Source organism: Mobula birostris, chromosome 2 (assembly GCF_030028105.1).
Source record: "Mobula birostris isolate sMobBir1 chromosome 2, sMobBir1.hap1, whole genome shotgun sequence".
Taxonomy (NCBI): Eukaryota; Metazoa; Chordata; class Chondrichthyes; order Myliobatiformes; family Myliobatidae; genus Mobula; species Mobula birostris.
This window is the reverse complement of record NC_092371.1, coordinates 212,593,704-212,610,585: the sequence shown is the minus strand read 5'-3', so window position 1 is coordinate 212,610,585 and position 16,882 is coordinate 212,593,704. Positions and strand designations below refer to the sequence as shown.

General features: G+C 39.8%; 2 protein-coding genes across 3 annotated transcripts in view; one reads left to right on the top strand and one right to left on the bottom strand.

Moving 5' to 3' along the window:
• trim54 (tripartite motif containing 54) overlaps window positions 1-2,286 on the top strand; it is a 62,563-nt gene extending 60,277 nt beyond the window's left edge. Inside the window, exon 9 of the mRNA XM_072251413.1 lies at window positions 767-2,286. Within this exon, the coding sequence (XP_072107514.1) occupies window positions 767-777 (11 nt within the window). The 3' untranslated portion in view covers window positions 778-2,286. The remainder of the gene's footprint in view (window positions 1-766) is intronic.
• A 296-nt stretch (window positions 2,287-2,582) lies between these two features.
• uts1 (urotensin 1) lies at window positions 2,583-16,441 on the bottom strand. 2 transcript variants are annotated; one of them, XM_072278977.1, is made up of 2 exons: window positions 16,338-16,441; window positions 2,583-3,177 (listed from the first exon to the last, which is right to left on the bottom strand). In XM_072278977.1, exon 2 carries the CDS (start codon window positions 3,162-3,164, stop codon window positions 2,667-2,669), a length of 498 nt encoding a protein of 165 aa, XP_072135078.1. In that variant the 5' UTR covers window positions 3,165-3,177; window positions 16,338-16,441; the 3' UTR covers window positions 2,583-2,666. The 2 variants fall into 2 exon arrangements, with proteins under 2 accessions (XP_072135078.1, XP_072135089.1); XM_072278988.1 differs by lacking the exon at window positions 16,338-16,441 and adding an exon at window positions 16,049-16,106.
• Window positions 16,442-16,882: the final 441 nt, after the last annotated feature.

The window sequence follows — 16,882 nt, the reverse complement described above, 5'->3', positions numbered from 1 at the left end:
TGGTAGGACACTGAGGAGTGTGGTAGAACAAAGGGATCTGGGAATACAGGTCTATTATTCCTTGAAAGTGTGCCACAGGTAGATAGGGTCATTAAGGAAAGTTTTTGCACATTGGCCTTCATAAATAAAAGTTTTGAGTACGGGAGTTGGAATGTTACGATGAAGTTGTATAAGACATTGTTGAGGCCTAATTTGGAGTATTGTTTGCAGTTTTGGTCACCTACCTACAGAAAGATGTCAATATGATGGAGAGTGCATAGAAAACTTACAAGGATTTTGCCAGGACTTGAGGATCAGTTATAGTGAAAACTTAAATAGGTTCGGACATTATTCCCTAGATAATAAAAGAATGAGAGAGACCTGAAAGAGGTATACAAAATTATGAGGGTTATAGATAGGGTAAATGCAAGCCCGTTTTTCCACTGAGGCTGGGTGAGACTAGAACTAGAGGTCATGGGTTAAGGTGAAAAGTGAAATGTTTAATTGGAACATGAGGGGGAACTTCTTCACTCAGAGGGTGGTGAGATTGTGCCAGTGGAAGTGGTGGATTTGGGTTCTAGTTCTACATTTATGAGAAATTTGGCTAGATACACGGATGGGAGGTTTATGGAGGTCTATGGTCCAGGTGCAGGCAGATTAATATTCTGGCCTGGACTAGATGGGCCGAAAAGCCTGCTTCTGTGCCGTAGTGTTCTCTGACTCTATGATTCTGGATTCTTATTCAGAACCACAGATAACTATGTAATAACTCGATTGTTCCCCTCAGGTCAACACTGAAGTCACGTGAAGAGAATGAGGACTGAACCCATGAAGTAGTCTGCTGATATGCATTGGGACTAAGGTTCACACACATTGTAGTACTGAATGACTGTTGATGATTAGACAAGCTTGCAAAATGATTTCTTTAGCTCACCAATCACAGCGATGTGAATAATTAATACAGCACTGTGATTTCTCAATTAGACCAAATAATTAAAACACTAAAAATGTTAAACACTCCAGTAAACATTAGGGTAATATTAACTTTGCAATATTGAATCTCTCTTTTTAAAAAAAGCAACACTTGGATACTTCTGCATTTTGTTAGTTTAGAATTTTCAAGCAATTGTATTTCTAGATGAAGTAAATTTAGAAAGGAGGTCCATATAATCTGCTATTTTACCAATTTCCACAGATTTTTAGATTAACAATCTTGTGTGTAAATCTGAAGTGAAAATATAAGCCATGTGCTGGAAGTAATCAATGCATCAGTTAAGGTCTGAAAGACATACAGTAATTCTTCAATGTAAGCATCTTTGCTATAATGCCCTTGGCTTTTGGGGGCGTAAGTCTTTGATTGCTGTATTGAACTATCCATTAAATATATCGTCCAGTTTTTAATTTACAAAATTCTGTTCAATGAATTGTTTTCCAAGAATGTATATCTAAGTAACTGTATTATCTATGGGTCATATTCAATATTCTTGTATTTGTAACCCATTCATTTTTTCAGCTATGCATCTTGTTAGTCACCGGAAATGTGTTTGCGTCATAATTTATTTGTTTCACCCAAACTGTCTCATCCTTGTGGGTTCTCTTTGTCATAAGAGACTTTGGAGGAACTGAAGTCTTGGTCTACAAAAATCAAATGTCAAACTATTTACTAAAGAAAGAGACTGAGTGGTAGGAGTTAATGAAGAGAGAATTGAGACCAGGCCTCGTGAAAAGGAAATGTGTAAGAGACCTTAATATCCTGAGACATTATTTTGAAACGAAACTAATGAATCTTGTCAGCTAGTTGGTTAAAAGGCAAGTAGGGAAGTATTCACAGAGACGTGACTGGGTTTGTAAATTTCTGATGGATGTATATACAGGTAATGGCAAGGAACAGAATGAAATTGGATTAGGTAATATATGAAAGCATCTGTACAAAGCGCAATTGGCATTTTCATTTCCTGCAGATTGCTCAGCAGGCTTATTGCGTTAATCATCCAGCTTAGCCACTTAGTTTACATCTCTTTTTGAAGTTAGCCAATTCTCTTTAATAGATACTTTGCAAAGTTATGCTAAGAACATAAGAATAAGTCATTCGGACTGTTACCCAGTAAGATCATGTTTGTATTGGATGTGGAATGTGGATGCTTTATTTCAAAAATTCTATCTCTATATTAATTTCTAAGACATCCAAAGTGTTCTTCATTTGATGAAGACTAACAAGTGATGACAATTGACTGACAATATCTCTTTGAATCCATGATGCAACTGATTGAATATTATTTTTAATATTGATTAAATTTCTACAAGATATGATTTTCTAACTTGTAATTTTTTTCTCTATTTCATACATCCAAATTCAAGTACTAATTAGCTCAACTGTGATCATCTATTATGAAATATGTTTCAATTCATGAATCAGTCCCAGACTACTGCTGTTTTCTATCCAACCGTCCCCTCTGAATAATGTGTTAGTCAAAATGATGCTTTTATAAAATGACAATTATTTGATGCTGCACAATTTCATGAATATTTATTTATTTGATAAATTTTTGAATAGAATATCTTTTGGAATTACACAAGTTCAAAAGACAGATTTGGTTAGCAGTTTCATTAATAACTTTGGATCCATATGATAAATATTTGGGAAAAAATTAACTCTAATTTGATAAGTTACACTGCTACAAGTTACATCATTTGCCAATGGCATCCATAATTTTCCGATTTTTCTCTGCCTGTATCAATTGATTCTTATTCTTTCCTATCTTAATCATTTCCTTCAAAAGGTGAAATGTGAGATCCAGGGAGTTGACTGGGTCAGCAGATCTCTTTGAGCGTTCAGAAAAAGCTGGCACCATGTCGAGTTCTGCTTCTTGAGTGGACACTGGTGTTTCCGTGTTTGGGAAAAGTTCATGCAGGAGGTGACTGGCTTCAAGGATCTCATTCAGAATCTGATCCAAGGATGACTGAGAGTGAATCTTCAAGTAGTTTGGATTCTGCTCCAAAAGTTGGAGTAACTTTTCCCTCAGAATGTAGGCAAGAACTTGATCATTATCTTCACCACTGGCTATGCTGACATTGGAAGCCAGCCTGTTGAAAATACTCAGATCTGCAGCGCGACACACAGCAGGGGAGATATGGCTGACAAGTAGCAAACAGGTTGCAATGAAAATCAGTGGTGTTGTTGTCATGCTGACTGGAGATCTGAAAGCAAAGACAAGAGTCACAGTAAAATCCAACCTCACCAGGTATGGCCCACAAATGATTTGCAATGAGGCGCCACTCCTTTTAATGAAATTATACAAATTCGAGCTGAATTCTGATTGCTAATTTTTGGCATTGAACGTACAGCTTCTTGAACTGTGTGTCATTTTAAAAGCCAAAATCAAATCTCATTCACTGTGGAAAAGGGAATTTCAATTTACAACTTGTGTCTTACATTCTCCCTTAATTGGTTTCTGCAAACTTGTGAGATTATTTTAAGGCTGGTATTTAAATTGCACCTTATATTAGAATTCAAAACAGTTTTACGTAACAATTACTACCAATGGCTGCACTAACTTGCACATCAGTTTGGCCACATCTTCCTAGTCCACCATCCAGTCTGGAGCACAGAATGATCTTGTTTTCCCTCTGCATCTGGATGACAGGCGGCCAGTCTCTGTTACTTGTTAGCCTCAGACAGATTACTGATGAACTCCTGTCCCCAAAAGAAGCCAAGGCCAGCAGCAGGCATTGGAATTGAAGACCCATACATTTATTTTTGACCAATAACCTCCCCATCCTTTAACATAGAACAAGATAGTCATAGCATCTGTTTACAAAGCAGCTGCTCACGTTCTCAGACTGGAAATGTGAATGCTGAATGCAATTTAGATAATTCCAAATGCACTTTAACATTAAGTTTTCAATTTTCTTAATTATTCTTGTGCTGGCAGATTTCTCACATCATAAACGATGAACACCCATACAACTAGCAAGTTTTTTTAAAAAAGGAATATTTCAGAGATTTACAGAATATTTCTAGCAATAATGAGCTGCAGTCCAAATTAAGCAATTGTTATGAAAGATGGAAAATTTAATGTGAGGAACATTTGAGAAAAGTTATCCTTGTTTTAACTTTTCATATTTTAAAATTAGGAACAGATCTGAACTGTGCTCAGTGACAGACAAACCTTTCAGGGTAAATAGCACTGATGTCATACATCCTACTTGCTGTACATGCACTATATCAAATCTAATAGCAAATTAGCACTGACAAAGGGATAGATTTGTGAAAACCTGTGCTAAATCTCAACTCTTTCCATATCTACATATCCTGAATAAATGTTTTACACTGCAGATCAAGGGCAACCTACGGTCAAAATTGAATGCCGTTAAATTGTGTAATGTAGCATTTAATGTATTGGCACTATGGGTACCTTCGTCTGTTTCCTAGATTGGAATTTAACTATTTGACACACTTGAGATTGCACAGCTCACTGGATGTTTACAAAAGTTTTTGCTGCGCTCAGGGACTAAGTCACAACGTTAGTAGTAAAGATGTACTTGTTCTCTCATGGCATTGAAGACAGGTCATGGGGGCCTATTCATTAATAAGAAGATAAAACAGAAGTTGTACAAGAAAGACCAGAATCCTTCTTTCAGCTCAATTATACCAATCTAGATAAATTTTCAGATATTGAACATCATCACTCTCCTTACCGGATTTAAGTTAAAGAAAATAACTAGGACTCCACAGAGAAATTATATTACGTATCTTTAAATGTGGTAAATGCTTCCTCTAAAGTCAAATGCAATTTACTACATCTGCAAAGGTGAAATCAATGTCAATTATACATTTTGTTTATGCTGTGAATTGGGAAGGGGATCTGTACAATTATGGATAAATGGATTGTTAAGTTCTCTGGTCAAGTTTCGCTGATTCGTTTCTATGTTATCAACGCAAGAAATATTAAGAATTAAGAATATGAAGAATTAAGAATGCAAGGAGAGACAATCCAAGAACAGTAGTCAAATGGTGCGTGAAGCCTAGAGACCGAACTCATCGAAGTTATACATTTGAACTCACTATATCAAGTGGGCCATCACAATAAAACCATTCATGAAAAGCTTCACATTCTCATCAAATGCAGGGCCAGTTCATGAAGGTATTGCAAGATAGAGAACCTGTGACCTCTAAAGTAATTAATCTGCTGGCATTCTGGAAATCCTGGCCAATCAGTACTGTGGAATCATTATCCCCATGAGGACTGAGGTGCTGAAACACAATGTCAACATCATAAGACACAGGGGCAGAATTAGGCCATTCAGTCCATCGAGTCTGCTCCACCATTCCAGTATGGCTAATCCCAGATCTCACTCAACCCCATACACCTGCCTTCTCGCCATATCCTTTGATGCCATGACTGAACAGGAAATGAACAACTTCTGCCTTAAATATACTCACGGACTTTGCCTCCATTGCAGTCTGTGGCAGAGCATTCCACAGATTCACTGCTCTCTGGCTAAAAAAAATCCTCCTTTAAGGGTTCTGAAGTTAAAAAGTTCTAAAGGGTTGCTCCTCAATTTTGAGGCTGCACCCTCCAGTCCTGGATACCCCACCAGAGGAAACATCCTCTCCATATCCAGCCATCTAGTCCTATCAATGATATCCCCCTGCATTCTTCTAAATTCCAGTGAGTATCGGTCCAAAGCTGCCAAATGCTCCTCATATGTTAACCCCTTTGTTCCTGGAATCATCCTTCTGAACCTCCTCTGGACTCTCTCCAATGACGCACACCCTTTCTGAGATATGGGGCCCAAAACTGTAGCCAATACTCTAAGTGCAGTCTGACCAGTGTCTTATAAAGCCTCAGCATTATCTCCTTGCTTTTATACTCTATTCCCCTTGAAATAAATGGCTACTTCACATTTGCCTTCTTTACCGCAGACTCAACCTGTAAATTAACCTTCTGGGAGTCTTGCACAAGGACTCCTAAGTCCCTCTGCACCTCTGATGTTTGAATCTTCCCCCCATTTAGATAATAGTCTGCACTATTGTTCCTTTTACCAAAATGCATTATCATACATTTCCCAACACTGTATTCCATCTACCACTTTTTTGTCCACTCTTCCAGTTTGTCTAATTCCTGCTGCAATCACAGTACCTACCCCTCCACCTATGTTTGTATCCTCCGCAAAATTTGCCACAAAGCCCTCAATTACATTATCCAAATCATTGACAAACGATGTGTAAAGTAGCGGTCCCATCACTGACCCCTGAGGAACACCACCAGTCACTGGCGGCCAGCCAGAAACGGCCCCTTTTACTCCCACTTGCTGCCTCTTGCCTGTCAGCCATTCCTCTGCCCATGCCAGTATATTTCTGTAACGCCATAAGATTTTAATCTTGTTAAGCAACCTCGTGTGTGGCTCCTTATCAAAAGCCTTCTGAAATGCCACCCACAAGGGACTGGCAATAAAAACAGCTTCACCATTATTGCAATATCTCAACTACAAATGAATTGGCCACAATGGGGCATTTCAGCCCGGAAAGCTGGAGGATAGTAGGATTATGAGCTCAGAACATGGATTAACACATGGAATTATGACATTGTCGTGAGACTTGGTTGCAGGAGGGGCAGGACTGGCAGCTCAATATTCCAGGGTACCGCTGTTTGAGATGCAACAGAGTGAGAGGTGTTAAAGGGGGAGGGGTGGCATTACTCATCAGGGAAAATGGTATGGCAGTACTCCATTGGGACAGACTGAAGAACTCGTCTAGTGAGGCTTTATGGGCGGAACTGAATGGAGGAATAAGAAAGGAATGATCACGTTAATGGGGGGCTATATTATAGACCACTCAACAATCCATGGAACATAGAGGAACAAAGTTGTAGCAATATCACAGATTGTTGCAAGAAACATAAGGTTGTGGAAGTAGGTGATTTTAACTTTCCACACATTGACCGGCACTCCCACACTGTAAAAGGACAAGATGGATGGAGTTTGTCAAATGTGTTGAAAAAAGTTTCCTTCATCAGTACATATAAGTCCCAACGAGACAGCCTGCGATACTGGATCTGCTATTAGGGAATGAGACAGGCCAGGTGACAGAGGTCTGTGCAGGGGGAACACTGTATCTAGTGGACACAATCCTATTAGTTTCAAGGTAAATATGGAAAGAGATAGATCTGATCCATGGGTTGAGATTCTAGATTGGAGAAAGGCCAATTTTGATGGTATCAGAAATAATCTGGCGTGTGTGGATTGGGACAGCTATTTTCTGGCAAAGGTGTACTTGTTAAGTGAAACTTTGAGTGTACAGAATTTGTATGTTCCTGTCAGAATAAAAGGTAAGGATAACAGGATTAGGGAATCTTGGTTTTCAAGAAATATTGAGGCCCTGGTTACAAAAAAGGAGGTTCATAGCGGGTTGGCAGGCAGGAACAACCGAGGTACTTAAGGAGAATAAGAAATATAAGAGAACACTTACGAAAGAAATCAGGAGAGCTAAAGGAAGACAGTAGGTTGTTTTAGCAGACAAGCTGAAGGAGAATCCCAAGGGATTCTACAGATATTTTAAGAGCAGAAGGATTTCAAGGGACAACATCGGAGATCAGAACAGTAATCTATGTGTGTGTGGTAGAAGTAGTTAAAACTAATGTCTGATGGGATACTTGACCATTCTGGAACAGCTGGGCTTAAGACTGCTGATGCGTGTCGAGAATAACCTTGGATGATAAAGCTGAGAGAATAATTGACATCTCTTTTAAGCGATTGATCATGTACTGACCGTGGGATGCCAAACAAAGTTATGTGAAGTTGTTTGTCTTGCTGTATAAATATGAGCTCTGTATAACCTAGAATTCAGAGTTCTGGTGGCGGTGGAGACTGCTGCGGACTCTCATGATATCATGTCAATAAACTCTTAAAACGAAACTCGAGGTCACTCTGAGTGCCCTTAGTTAGTGTTTCCATCACAGCGTGGAGCCAAAAGAGACAGGGGAGATATTGAATGGATTTCTTGCATCTGTATTTACTTGGTAGACAGACACAGAGTCTATAGAAGTGAGGCAAAACAACTGTGAGGTCCTGGAGCCTACACAGGTTACAGAGGAGGAGGTGTTTGCTGTCTTGAAGCAAATTAGTGTGGATAAATTCCCTGGTTCTGACAAGGTGTTCCCTTGGACCCTGTGGGAGGCAAGTGCAGAAACTGCAGGGGCCCAAGTGAGGTGCTGAAGGTTTGGAGTATAGTTAATGTTGCTCCATTGTTTAAGAAAGGCTCTAAATATAAACCAGGATATTATAGGCCAGCGAGCCTGACATCAGTAGTGGGAAAGTTATTGGAATGTATTCTAAGGAACCGGATATATGAGTATTTGGATAGACATGGACTGATTAAGGATAGTCAGCATGGCTTTGTGCATGATAGGTCATATCTAACCAACCTTTTAGAGTTCTTTGAAAGTTATCAGGAAAGTGGATGAAGGCAAGGCAGTGGATGTTGTCTATATGGATTTTAGCAAGACATTTGACAAGGTCCCACATGGGAGGTTCAGTTGCTCAGCATTCAGGATGAGGTAGCAAATTGGATGAGATACTGGCTTTGAGGGAGAAGCCAGAGAGTGTAGTAGATGGTTGCCTCTCTGATGCGTAGCCTGTGACTAGTGGAGGGCCATAGGGATCGATGCTGGTCTGGTCCTTTGTTGTTTGTCATCTATACCAATGATCTGGATAATAATGTGGTTCACCAGATCAGCAAATGTGGATGACACCAAGTTTGGTGGGGTAGTGGACAGCAAGGAAGACTATCAGAGCCTGCAGCTGGATCTAGGCCAGCTGGAAAAATGGGCTGAAAAATGGCAGATGGAATTTAATGCAGACAATTGTGAGCTGTTGCACTTCGTTAGGACCAACCAGCGTGTGAATTACACATTAGGGCACTGAAGACTGCAATAGAACAAAGCGATGAGAATACAGGTCCATAATCCATTGGAAGTGCCATCATAGGTAGATAGGATCATAAAGACAGATTTTGGTACATTGGCCTTTATAAATCAAAGTACTGATTACAGGAGGTGGGATGTTATGTTGAAATTATACAAGACACTGGTGAGGCCTAATTTGGAGTATTGTTTGCAGCTTTAGCCACCTACCTACAGGAAAGATGTAAATAAGGTTAACGGAGAAAATTTACAAGGATGTGGCCGGGTCTGGAAGAACTGAGTTAGGGAAAGATTGGATAGGTTAGGACTTTATTCCTTAGAACACAAAAGACTGAGGGGAAATTTGATAGAAGTAAACAAGATTATGAGGGGTATAGATAAGGTAAATACAAGCAGGCTTTTTCCACTGAGGCTGGGTGGAACTACAACTAGAGGTCATGGGTTAAGGGCGAAAGGTGAAAAGTTTAACAGGAACATGACAGGAAATGTCTTCACTCAGAGGGTCGTGAGGGCGTAGGCTGAGCTGCCAGCACATGTGGCGCATGCAAACTCGATTTCAACACTGAAGGGAAGGTTGGATCGGTACATGGATGTCAGGGGGATGGAGGGCTGTGGTCTCACTGCAGGTCGATGAGAGTAGGTGGTTTAAATGGCTTGGCAGGGCCTAGATGGGCCAAAGGGTCTGTTTCTGTTCTGTATTTTTCCATGACTGTGATTGTTCAGAATTGAAGTTCCATGTAATTAGTTACAAAGGTCCTCACTTCTCATCTTTTTAGAAATGCATTGGAAAGTAGCACACATGGCACATTGAAGAACATATGGAGCAAGGGATATATGCAAATGTCACCTGTTGTTTGTAGGGAAATGACAGATTTGACAGTGAACCGTCAGCAATTCACGGAGGACTGGTCACATCTAATGCATTTACAGGAGTTTCATTAAGAAGCCTCTCATTCTCCCGAACCCATATCATTACATAGCACTACATTCACCATTAGTCTGCCTTTTAAAAAGCAATTATGCACTTCTGTGGATTAATTATTGAAGTAGCGAGGAACTACCAAACTGTGCCAATGCAAGGCTGTAAAGTAAAAGGTAATCTCTTTCTGATATTATTGGTTGGAGCCAAGTGTCAATATGATTGCAGAAGAAACTTTTATCTGCTGATCAGTTTTGGATGCTACCTTTTGCATTCTCGAGAGGCGTACTTAGGCAAGGCCTTGTTTTAAGGTCATATTCCAGAGGACACTTTTGCAGGTACGACTTTTTAAAAGTAATTTTGCTTTAATGTTTTAACTGTATTCTTATTAATTAAAAATGTTTCATATTTTAACATTGGTATTTCAAATTTTAAGCATCTCTGACCACCAGATGCATTTAAAGTTTGAAATCGCTGGCGGCCTTTCACGGCGGCAAAGCTGGGTGTGAGTCGACATCAAGTTTGTAGTGGCAGTCGTTGTTTCACTGCTCCAACTGTGTCAATGAACACTCAGATACAGAGAGTTGCTGGTTGACTCTTAGAAGGCCACCTAATATGGCGCTGTGAGACCAAGGACATTGATTCCATGCAAACTCAGGATAACTAGAGTCAGAATACTGGTCATAATTAAACTGCTCCAATTCATTGTAGAGTATGGGAGGAAAAGTGCTCAGATTAATTGTTGTCACCTCAAAGACTCCTCTGACTGCTTCTATTCACCAAAATAACTTATTTTAATTACCTGTCTACTGTGCTGCGTTAATGACTAACAGCTCTTTTCAGTATTAAATCTCATTAGCTTACTGTCTTTAGGTTTTCCAAATTAACAAAAGATTGAACTTGAGGTCTTTAATACTACTGTAATAATGGCAAGGTTGTCTTGCTTCTACTGCTGGGAAAACTGACAGCACACTACAGAATAGGTAAATGCGTAATCAAAAGGCTGCCATCAGTAATACTCTGTAATTGGAATGATCATAGAAATTGCCTCTTTGGGATTATGAGAAAGTTCAAGTCCTTTTACAAGCAAGAGTCACTTTTTTTTTTAAGTAATAACTGAGCAGTACTGAGTAATTATTTTTCAAAATGTGGAACCACTTTCCCCCTCAGAAAAATGCTAGATTTAAAAATTCTAAAGCTTTTATTTTCTATTTAAAATTCTCCTCTAATCCCGTGTATCTGATCTAGTCTTTGCTGTCGTACAATGAGAATGTAATTTTAGAACATTGTAATGGGGGGGGGGGGGGAAACGGCCAGATTGTCTGATCATTGTTTTTGAAAAAGACTCCTTAGATCCCATATAGATTGCATAAAATTCAAACTGATATTGTGAAAGAAAGCCTGACGTCCTGTTTAAACTTCACAGACAGCTGATTTGAAGCTAGAAACCACGTACTGTTTGTTCACTGCTGAAGCAAACTCTGAGCGATTAATTAGACTGCTGTCTACAGAAAACCTGCTGAAACGAGAGGTTGGCAAATGGATACCTACCCCCCTTTGCTCTCTCTCTTTATAAATCTAAATATAACTTCAAATATCCTTTACATTTAAATAATGCATTTGCACACTTAGATCTTCCACTTCCTACACAGCCTTCAGCACATTTCCAATGATTTTGCCCAAAATACACCACATACTTCTCCACATAAAATTGCATCTGTCACTTACCTACCCAGGCAGATGGTGATTGTACACTCTAGGAGCAGTTCACCATCAATGCATTAATACAATTAAGGGTGCTAAATAAATGCTGGCCTTACCAGTGATGCTCAATTCCTAGAAAAGTTATTTTTAAGTGATGCATTTTCATCGCCTTTGAGTGGTTTAACTTAACTTTACTCTGGTAGTTGAATCCATTGGATATAAAAGACAATTTAAAAAAACTTTTTTGATTACTTGCTACAAACCCTTTAATTTGGATACTTTTGGATTATGGTTTCTCATTCTTTAAAATGTACTTTTACATACATTTTACATCCATGGGTGACTAGTGAGGTGGAAAATCTAGTCAGGTGGCAGAAGGCAGCATACATGAGGTTTAGGAAGCAAGGATCAGATGGGTCTATTGAGGAATATAGGATAGCAAGAAAGGAGCTTAAGGGGCTGAGAAGAGCAAGAAGGGGGCATGAGAAGGCCTTGGCGAGTAGAGTAAAGGAAAACCCCAAGGCATTCTTCAATTATGTGAAGAACAAAATGATAACAAGAGTGAAGGTAGGACCAATTAGAAATAAAGGTGGGAAGATGTGCCTGGAGGCTGTGGAAGTGAGCAAGGTCCTCAATGAATATTTCTCTTCGGTATTCACCAGTGAGAGGGAACTTGATGAAGCTGAGGACAATATGAGTGAGATTGATGTTCCGGAGCATGCTGGTATTAAGAGAGAGGAGGTGTTGGAGTTGTTAAAATACATTAGGACGGATAAGTCCTCGGGGCCTGACAGAATATTCCCCAGGCTGCTCCACAAGGCGAGGGAAGAGATTGCAGAGCCTCTGGCTAGGATCTTCATGTCCTCATTGTCCACGGGAATGGTACCGGAGGATTGGAGGGAGGCGAATGTTGCCCCATTGTTCAAAAAAGGTAGTAGGGATAGCCCGGGTAATTATAGACCAGTGAGCTATACGTCTGTGGTGGGAAAGCTGTTGGAAAAGATTCTTAGAGATAGGATCTCTGGGCATTTAGAGAATTATGGTCTGATCAGGGACAGTCAGCATGGCTTTGTGAAGGGCAGATCGTGTCTAACAAGCCTGATAGTGTTCTTTGAGGAGGTGACCAGCCATATAGATGAGGGTAGTGCAGTGGGTGTGATCTACATGGATTTTTAACAAGGTTCCACACGGTAGGCTTATTCAGAAAGTCAGAAGGCATGCGATCCAGGGAAGTTTGGCCAGGTGGATTCAGAATTGTCTCACTTGCAGAAAGCAGAGGGTGGTGGTGGAGGGAGTACATTCAGATTGGAGGATTGTGACTAGTGATGTCCCACAAGGATCTGTTCTGGGACCTCTACTTTTCGTGATTTTTATTAACGACCTGGATGTGGGGGTAGAAGGGTGGGTTGGCAAGTTTGCAGACAACACAAAGGTTGGTGGTGTTGTGGATAGTGTAGAGGATTGTCGAAGATTGCAGAGAGACATTGATGGGATGCAGAAGTGGGCTGAGAAGTGGCAGGTGGAGTTCAACCCGGAGAAGTGTGAGGTGGTACACTTTGGAAGGACAAACTCCAAGGCAGAGTACAAAGTAAATGGCAGGATACTTGGCAGTGTGGAGGAGCAGTGGGATCTCGGGGTACATGTCCACAGATCCCTGAAAGTTGCCTCACAGGTAGATAGGGTAGTTAAGAAAGCTTATGGGGTGTTAGCTTTCATAAGTCGAGGGATAGAGTTTAAGAGTTGCGATGTAATGATGCAGCTCTATAAAACTCTGGTTAGGCCACACTTGGAGTACTGCGTCCAGTTCTGGTCACCTCACTATGGGAAGGATGTGGAAGCATTGGAAAGGGTACAGAGGAGATTTACCAGGATGCTGCCTGGTTTAGAAAGTATGCATTATGATCAGAGATTAAGGGAGTTAGAACTTTACTCTTTGGAAAGGAGGATGAGATGAGACATGATAGAGGTATACAAGACAGCTAGTGCCTCTTCCCCAGGGCATCACTGCTCAATACAAGAGGACATGGCTTTAAGGTAAGGGGTGCAAAGTTCAAGGGGGATATTAGAGAAACGTTTTTTTATTCAGAGAGTGGTTGGTGCGTGGAATGCACTGCCTGAGTCAGTGGTGGAAGCAGCTACTCTAGTGAAATTTAAGAGACTACTAGACAGGTATATGGAGGAATTTAAGGTGGGGGGTTATATGGGAGGTAGGGTTTAAGGGTCGGCACAATATTGTGGACCAGAGGGCCTGTACTGTGCTGTACTATTCTATGTTCTATACAAAGCGACCAACTTGGCTTTTTCACTGACAATTCAGATTAAGCAGAGAGATGACACTAAATAGTGTTGATGATGTACTCTCTAGCACTTCTATACTATTTTCTGAACTGATCCATAGTCTATTTTTCATGAAAACATTTCCAAACAGAATCATTTACGTTTATAAAGAAACTGTGTATACTAATATAGAGATTTTCAGGTGAACAGAAAGTATTTAAACACTTAGTATAATAGATGACACCATTTGCAAAGCAAATGATGCAAATGATCTAAAACTGAAGGAAGTCTTAATGATAATGTTGATACATTTCCATTAAAGTTAGAACTCTGGTTGCACCAAAGCAGACTTTGGAAATTTTAGCTCAGGATTCTTAATTTGGAAATCAGGGTCCTTTTGAGGTTGTTGTTAAGTTAAGTATTGCTCTTATGAAACTGCATATATGCTGCAGTTTAGGAAACTGCATATATGCTATAGTTCATGAAACTCCATATATGCTGTAGTTCATGAGAAAGCCAGAAATCAATTGAGTTTTCTCAAATATTTAAAATCTTTCCACTAATAATCTTTCTCTGTATCCAATGTCATATCAGGAAAATAATTTAGGAGTTCATCATTTTGATACATTAGCATGTATTATTTTACTTCCCAAAATACATATTTTCTCTTAAATATCATAAATATCTGCAGTTTTAAAATCAGTCACATAATATCTATTCAAATTTTGCAAAGTACTAAGCTATGCTACCTGAAGTAAATATTTTTGAATATTGTAAAATTTAACAATCAATAACAAAAGAATCAAAAGCATTGATACAAAATGTCTTGAGTTAATCTGACAAAGCTATTATTTGTAAACACTAATAGAAACATGGAAAACATACAGCACAATACAGGCTCTTCAGCCCACAAAGCTGTGCCGAACATGTCCCTACCTTAGAACTACCTAGGCTTTACCCATAGCTCTCTATTTTTCTAAGCTCCATGTAGCCATCCAGGAGTCTCTTAAATGACCCTATCGTTTCCGCCTCCATCACTGCCGGCGGCAGCCCATTCCATGCACTCACCACTCTCTGTGTAAAAAAAACTTACCCCTGACATCTCCTCTGTTCAAGCACTAATATTAAAGGTTTAGAGTTTCTTTAAAATCACGAATGTAGTTGTAGTTTGAACACTTAAAAATCCTACTATTTAATTAATTTTCCAATGGAAAATGAAACAGAAATGGAATATATTAGCCCAGTGAGTCTGCTCCAACTATCAAGCACCCAGTGTAGAATTAATATAGAATTAGCTAATAGAATGATTAGCCAATTTCTATGCTAATGTTCCCCCCCCCCCCCATATTCCCATCAAATTCGCCAGGAAACCACCACTGCACAATAGGACCAACTTTTAGAGCCCAATTAATCCTACAACCTGCACCTCTTTGAAATATGGGAGGAGCCAGAGCATCTAGACCACAGAGAAAATGTGCAATTTTCATGCAGACAGCACTGGAGAATGAAACCAAGTCACCGGAACTGAAAGGCAACAGTTCCATCAGTCTCTTCGTCACCCTCATCCGATCGAGTCATGTACCTGATCGTTACTATTTACGTTTAGAGTGAAGGATTTAGAAATCTGGTTATAAAATAAAAGAATATTGGGGTAAGCCATTTACCAGATCATTACCCTCCAAAGACATTTGTACTTATTAGAGACCTAATTCCATGTACCAACATTTCTAACTTCAGTATCTTTTCTTCCAAGCTCTATTCCTGAGTCACACTAACAATTGACCTAGTTTTAATTGCCATTTGCAGGAGAGTTGCCGATTAACTAAAAAATGAGCTAATTTCCATTAAAAGGTTAGTAACCAAGGTGGAATTAACCTCATTGCTTTTAGAAAGAACTGGCAAAGACTCCACCAGTTGCAGAGGTGCTCACTCTGTCCTGCGCTTTACCTTTTTGGATCCTGCAGATTTATAGTTCTAAGTTGGAGCAAAATAAAATTTGAGACAATTAAGTCAAATATCAAAGCAGATTTTTGTAATTCAACTGTCCATTAGTGCAATATTATCAAAATAGCTACAATTTTTACAAATCATTTCTGCTCAAATCAGTTTCTACTGACTAAATTTCCTGTCCAGATTATTTTTGCAACTTAAAATTCAAGAGAAATATAAGCAACGTGCTCCAACCAGTTTATCCTCTCTGCCTCTATAACAGAGAACAGTTTTAAGTACACCATAGCTAAATTACCTTTTATTTTTAAATCAATGTCACCCGTTTGGATTGACGGATGGTGAGGGTGTACCTTTGATCGAAATCTCCATGCCTAGCGTCTTTCCCAGTGTTATCTAATTCATCCAAAGTGCAGGAGCGGAGTCGATGTTAGCCCACTTGTCTGCTCCTTTCTGAAAAGTCACGGACGATTGTGAACGCACTCGAGCACCGAACTGCTTCAGGTACGAACTTACTTCTGCCGGATCAGAATAGGTACAGCGGCTGTTCTCAGTGTAGGAGTGGAGAGAAATGCTTGCCTACTCACCTGCCTGTCCTGGCGCTGTAGGTATAAAACGTCTAGAGTTGCAGGGGATGGATCACTGGCTGCGGGGGTTGGTTGGCACTTCAGCTCCATGGGGTCTCTCCCAGCTTTATATCACATCTAAGGAGTCGAGTTGACGTCAATGTATCTGCTTGTAAATGCACGAAAGATGTCCACAAAACATCAGTGGTCGGTCAGCTGCTGCAGTAAAATATACAGTGAATGACAACACTTCTAAAGCACGTCTAATAAAACTTAACGGGACAAGTCCTGACGGGTCGGTTTAAGCGAAACATCAATAATTCACCTGTTTTACGTGATGTACTTTGTGTACTTTGAACAAATGGGCAAATGAGATCTTCAACACAATTTCCTTATCTTTTCATGTTATATTTCACATGTAGAACAGAGACGAGATCTAGATGATTCTAGATAGTTTTACAGGTTGTTTACTTCCGTGGCTGAGGCTAGTAAACTCATTGCAGGTGCGGTGGAGGTGGAACGGCGTCAGGCCGATGGTATGGGCGGCGTGACCGACAGGATAGGAG